Source organism: Austrofundulus limnaeus, unplaced genomic scaffold (genome assembly GCF_001266775.1).
Source record: "Austrofundulus limnaeus strain Quisiro unplaced genomic scaffold, Austrofundulus_limnaeus-1.0 Scaffold424, whole genome shotgun sequence".
In the NCBI taxonomy this organism is placed as follows: domain Eukaryota; kingdom Metazoa; phylum Chordata; class Actinopteri; order Cyprinodontiformes; family Rivulidae; genus Austrofundulus; species Austrofundulus limnaeus.
Genome location: NW_013952826.1, coordinates 357708 through 363543, shown reverse-complemented (window position 1 = coordinate 363543; position 5836 = coordinate 357708). Strand labels below are relative to the sequence as shown.

General features: G+C 43.3%; 1 protein-coding gene across 1 annotated transcript in view; it reads left to right on the top strand.

The window, feature by feature from the left end:
* Nucleotides 1-1537: 1537 nt before the first annotated feature.
* Nucleotides 1538-5836, top strand: part of lypla2 (lysophospholipase 2) — a 9691-nt gene continuing 5392 nt past the window's right edge. The window contains exons 1-8 of the mRNA XM_014024470.1: nt 1538-3504; nt 3625-3656; nt 3744-3809; nt 3899-3946; nt 4020-4090; nt 4211-4284; nt 4360-4461; nt 4565-4735. Coding sequence (XP_013879924.1) covers nt 3427-3504; nt 3625-3656; nt 3744-3809; nt 3899-3946; nt 4020-4090; nt 4211-4284; nt 4360-4461; nt 4565-4735 — 642 coding nt within the window. The 5' untranslated portion in view covers nt 1538-3426. The remainder of the gene's footprint in view (nt 3505-3624; nt 3657-3743; nt 3810-3898; nt 3947-4019; nt 4091-4210; nt 4285-4359; nt 4462-4564; nt 4736-5836) is intronic.

The following is a 5836-nucleotide window of genomic DNA, read 5'->3' as shown; positions in this document are numbered from 1 at the left end:
TGTGTGTGTGTGTGTGTGTGTGTGTGTGTGTGTGTGTGTGTGTGTGTGTGTGTGTGTGTGTGTGTGTTAGCTAAAGCGGGATTAAACCCTGGTGTGAGGGCGGGGAGTCGATGTGTTTTTGGGGCAACAGAGGCTTTCTTCGCGCCGTGATGATCGGGGCTAAAAGCTGGAGCCATACATTGTCTCCGGGCTCGTCGACAGCCGCGATGCTAACGGGTCAGATCAGATTAATGCCCTGAGCTGGAGCTGCTGCGGGCTCCAGGCTGAGCAGCGGGCCGCCTGTCACTCACCGTGCCGCAGATTAAATTAATCACCGATCCTGCCGATGTTTCTGATCAGGCGCTGCGCGGACACCCCCGCCTGTTTCTGTTATTGGAGTCACGCAGGATGGAAGCTCGTGATTTGACTTATTTCTTGCTTTTTTAAGGAGCTTTATTGAATTAATTATAAAACAGTCAAGTGACACGTTGCTGTTGGTGCTTTCATACAAATCTATCAGAGGAAAATCATTTTACTCACGACTTCTGAGCTGACAGTTGGTGTGGTAGTAGCTGAGCACCACCCGGATACGTTCTCTGAGCTCAGCATCTTTGACTCATTGGCCTCCCTGTCTGTTAGCAAAATATCTCATAAATCACTAGATGGGTTTGAAATCATGGCAGCTGATCATCAGTATACAACATTTGTCATGTTTGTTTTTGGTCAATATGTCCACGTGTTTGTTGTGATGAAGAGGAGCTGCGATCTCAGCTACACAGTAAATTTTGCAGTTGTAGATAAATACCTCTTGAAGTAACATATATAATGTTTCAATAGTTTAAATAAGGGTAAATGAGGGTTCAGGAGCCCGCTGGCGAAAAATACCCAGTTTTCAAACCATAGAAAACAATAAGAGTCATTAATTAATTTTCTCCCTGTTACAATGTAACCAGGCTTTTATTGACAACAACAAAAAAATAAGAAAGAGATTACAACTGAGCTCTCGATATGACAAACTAATAAACGATAAGACTAACAAGCTTATTTCTAAACAAGTGAGGTAAAGGCAGGTTTACGTTAAAACCATGAATGAGTGGATGTGTGTGTCAGAGTAAGAGGGAGAGATGAGACAAACAAATCAATTAAAGTTATGGGGATTACCTACACAGTGTTAAATCAACACTTAAAGAGTTAAATTTAACACTGTGTCCAAGTCTGTTTGGTCCTAATCAGAACTGGTGTCAATTTAACTCTTTCCATAGTGTTAAATTTTCAGAGTACAATTTAAGTCTAAACAGAGTTAAAAATTAACACAGATTAACACTGTACAGTGTTAATAAAACAACACTGTACAGTGTTAATAAAACAACACTGTACAGTGTTAATAAAACAACACTGTACAGTGTTAATAAAACATAACACTGTACAGTGTTGGTAAAACATAACACTGTACAGTGTTGGTAAAACATAACACTGTACAGTGTTGGTAAAACATAACACTGTACAGTGTTGGTAAAACATAACACTGTACTCAGAACGAAGCTCGGAGCTGATTGGCCGATTTTACAGTCAATCAAAGCTAGAAAAACGAAAACCGGAAATTAGTCACTACTGAGATTTTATTGGCCCTGGACAGCYGAAACTTGAACCCAGTTGGTCAAATGAGGTGTCAGTCGAAAGAGGAGGGCCTGGCGTCAAGTTTGATGCATTGCACACGGACACAGGTGGAACAGGAAAATGATATATTTCAAAATAAAACAAATACAAAACGGCACGCGGGCGTTCCGCTGAATGTTAACAGAGCTGAAGATGACAAATGAAGCTGATGATGTTTAGCTTAAAATCAGTTTAAAAGACCTAATGACAGGTGGTTTATGGTCTCTTACAGACTTTAGGAAGTCAAAGCATCAATAGTCTGAAAAYGTCMAAGTAAAATCTGGCCCTGAAGTGAACATGGTGGTTCAGTAACGTTCATGTTTTTTCCACAAGGACGTTTTCCTGGTGATCTTGTTGGATTTGATCCTCGGCTCTTCGGCCAGTGCGGCAGCAGAAGCCTCCCGTTTATTACTTATTTATCCCGGGTCAAGCTGCAGGACAAAAACAACAGCCTGTTTTCCGCACACGCTGCAGCCTGAAGTCACACATTTACCTGCCTGCAGGTGTTTCTGCTGTTTTTCTGACCTTCACAGACTCTGTGGAATTTAACTCTCGTTATTAGGAGTTTTCCTGCTGGTTTACTCATTAACCTTCGTTAAGACGTTCCCCTCGTCTGACCCGCCCGTCCTGTCACACATCGTCCAAAATCCTTTACGGCTGGACTTTAAAGTGAAACCTCCTGATCTGCTGCTCRTTATCAGCGCCCGACTCCCAACGAGCTGCGGTGGATTTACAGCAGAGTTTCATTTAGTTAATGAGTCCGACCGCTCTGCTGCTGCAGTAAGACTGACTCGAGGCTCAGCAGCTGAAGCATTTAGATCCAGTTATCACTCCACATGTKTCTGCAGAGCCCCTGTCCATCTGCCCATCAGGGTCAGAGGACAACAGATGAATTCATCGGCTTTCAAAGGAAACAGATTAGAGACGAATCAAAGAAGYCRTTCARCCARCAGAGCTGATATGGAGARGAATTTATGACCAATGATTGCTCTGATGTAGATCTGTACTTTTTGGAAAGCGAACGTTAGGTTTGTGAATTAATGATATTAAAAACTCCGACCTCCATCAGTATGGAGCGGTATGAGGACCAAAGTAGCTGGGCCCAGAAACTGAGAGGCAAATCAGGAGACTATTCATTTGCATAGCCTCTCTAATGCTAACACCAGCTTATCTACGCTAGTCACTAGCCTTTCTGATACTATTGCCAGCCTATCCTTGCTAGTCACTAGCCTCTCCAATGCTAATGCCATTCTATATTCATGCTAATGCATAGCCTCTCTGATGCTTACGCCAGCTTATCCATGCTAGTCGCTAGCCTCTCCAATGCTAACCCCAGCCTCTCCATACCACTGGACAGCAGAGGGAGTTGGCTATCCAGTTACTAGCCCAGACATGCTAGTCACTAACTTCTCCAATGCCAGCACCAGCTTATCCATGCTAGTAGCTACTCTCTCCGATGCTAACACCAGCTTATCCATGCTAGTAGCTACTCTCTACGATGCTAACAGCAGCTTATCCATGCTAGTAGCTAGCCTCTCCAATGCTAACACAAATAAATAGTCTCCTTTTCGTTTGCCAGTGCCGGCCTGTCGTTAATCATTAATCAGATCAATAGCTGGTTTAGCCTCCTGCTACAAGGATGTAGCAACCGCTGGTTGTGCAATGGTCTTAGTACTGGCCCTCATACCACATGAGAGGCTGAAGCCCAGGGCAGGTGGTTGGTGTTTGTAGCTCTGCAGGCAGCTGATCTCTGGTCTCTGTGTCTCCTGGTTTCAGCACCTCCTTCAGTGTATGTGTGGCAACAACATGTCTTTACCGCTGCTCGCCGAGGCTGTGACGGTGTCCGGGTCGGAGAAGGAGACCGCAGCGGTGAGTCAGAACTGTCAGAGCTAAAGATGACCTACAGGAAACCTGACAGAAACCGTTTAACTGCTTGTCTGTAATGGAGTTTCAAGACAAACGATGAAAACTCTTTTCTTTTTGTTGCAGATGATCTTCCTTCATGGTTTGGGGGACTCAGGGTGAGTCAGTTTCCTGTCTTTACTAAAACAAAAGATGGCGGGCCGTTAGCCTTTAGCGTCAGACGTCTGTTTTCTGTTTCCTTTCAGACACGGGTGGGCAGAAACYCTGGCGGCGATCCAGCTCCCTCACGTCAAGTTCATCTGCCCTCACGCGTGAGAACCCGTTTGTTTTTCTCCTCTCAGGTTGGACTCTTCATCTCAACCTGTAAACAAACACATTGCTCCTCTTCCTCCCCATGCAGGCCTAAAATCCCCGTCACCCTCAACATGAGGTCCACGATGCCCGCATGGTGAGTGGCCTGGATGGAACATGTCACAGACATGTTTGATTCTTTTGACTCACGTTGACTCGTCCGTGTGCAGGTTCGACCTCATGGGTCTCAGCCCCGACTCCCCGGAGGACGAGGCRGGAATCAAGAAGGCGGCAGAAAACAGTGAGTTTAAAAGTTTGGAACAGATTTACCTCCCCTCAGCTTTCTTTTGTTACTGAGACAAATGCATCATTTGGTGGTAATCTCCTATATTTCTTGACTTCTGTCCCTGTTTGGTTGCAGTCAGGGCCATAATCGAACACGAGGCTAAAAACGGGATCCCCCCACACCGTATAATCCTGGGTGGTTTCTCTCAGGTGGGGTGAGGCTCACCTTTCTGTYGTCTTTAATAAGAAAACAACGTTTTTATATAAATGTTTGTTTTTCCTCAGGGTGGCGCCCTGTCCCTGTACACCGCTCTGACCTGCCAGCACCAGCTGGCTGGCGTCGTGGCCCTCAGCTGCTGGCTTCCTCTCCACAGGAGCTTCCCTTCGGTACGGGCTCTGGAACAGCTGAGGAAAACTCCACGTGTGTTGAACCGTGGGAACGAGTTGAGTAAAGCTGGATAACCGGCCGAGGTTCTGTTTGTCCCCGCAGGCGTCCAGCGGAAACAAGAACCTCCCCATCCTGCAGTGCCACGGCGAGATGGACTACATGATCCCCGTGCATTTTGGTGCCATGACAGCAGAAAAACTCAAGTCCATAGTTAACCCTCAGATGCTCAGCTTTAAAACCTACCCAGGCCTCCCTCACAGCTCCTGTCCTCAGGTACGTCCACAGCTTCCAGCAGAACCACTAACCTCTGTTCTGGTTTGATGAACCGCTTGTCTTAAAGGGGTCATGTCCTGTAAAATCTACTGTTTTAGCTGTTAAATACATTTTGATTTAGACTTAGAGTCTCTAGGAGGCAGAAAAGTTGAATTTAGTCTCTCCTGGTGCTGCAGAGACATCTTTATATTCTGTGTTTTCTGATCTATTGCATCAAATTATCTACGACAGAATTACTATCAAGTCTGGACTTACCAACTACCGTTTCCTCGTCTTAATTCTCCTCTTCCCTTACCAAAAACTAGTATATTCAAGTATCCTTTAAGTATACTCGTTTTAAACTAAACTTACAGTTTATGTACTAATCTGAGAGATACTTAACTAAGTTTATCTTACACTATTGCTGGTACTAAAAGTATACTAAAAGTTTGAGTATACCTAATCTATATTAATGTTTAAACTTTTGGCCAAGATAAACTTTAGTAGTACACTGAAAGTACAAACAGACTGGTATACCTGTAGTAAATTTCAAGATTAAACTAAAAGTACACTTAAAAGATCACTTTCAGTGTACTTCTGAGTATACTTTCATAAAATTATTGTGGGCCAATTTAGTCCTAGAAGTATACTTGTTAGTAAACTGYTAGTATACTTATTTTAGTGTACATGGTAAATAAAAGTACACTTGGGGAAATACACTTTTGTATAGTTTCATATACTTAATGACGTACCTACATATACTTCTTTTCGGTAATTTTATCAACTTAAAAAGACATTAAAACATCATACTTAAAGTAGACTTTTATAAACAAATCAGTCAACACAGTATACTTTCTAGTACACAAGTTAATGGTGCCTAGTATATTTGATACAGTGGGGAAAATAAGTATTTAGTCAGTCACCAATTGTGCAAGTTCTCCCACTTAAAAAGATGAGAGAGGCCTGTAATTGACATCATAGGTAGACCTCAACTATGAGAGACAAAATGTGAAAAAAAATTGAGAAAATCTTTTTGTCTGACTTTTAAAGAATTTTTTTGCAAATAATGGTGGAAAATAAGTATTTGGTCACCTACAAACAAGCACGATTTCTGGCTGTCAC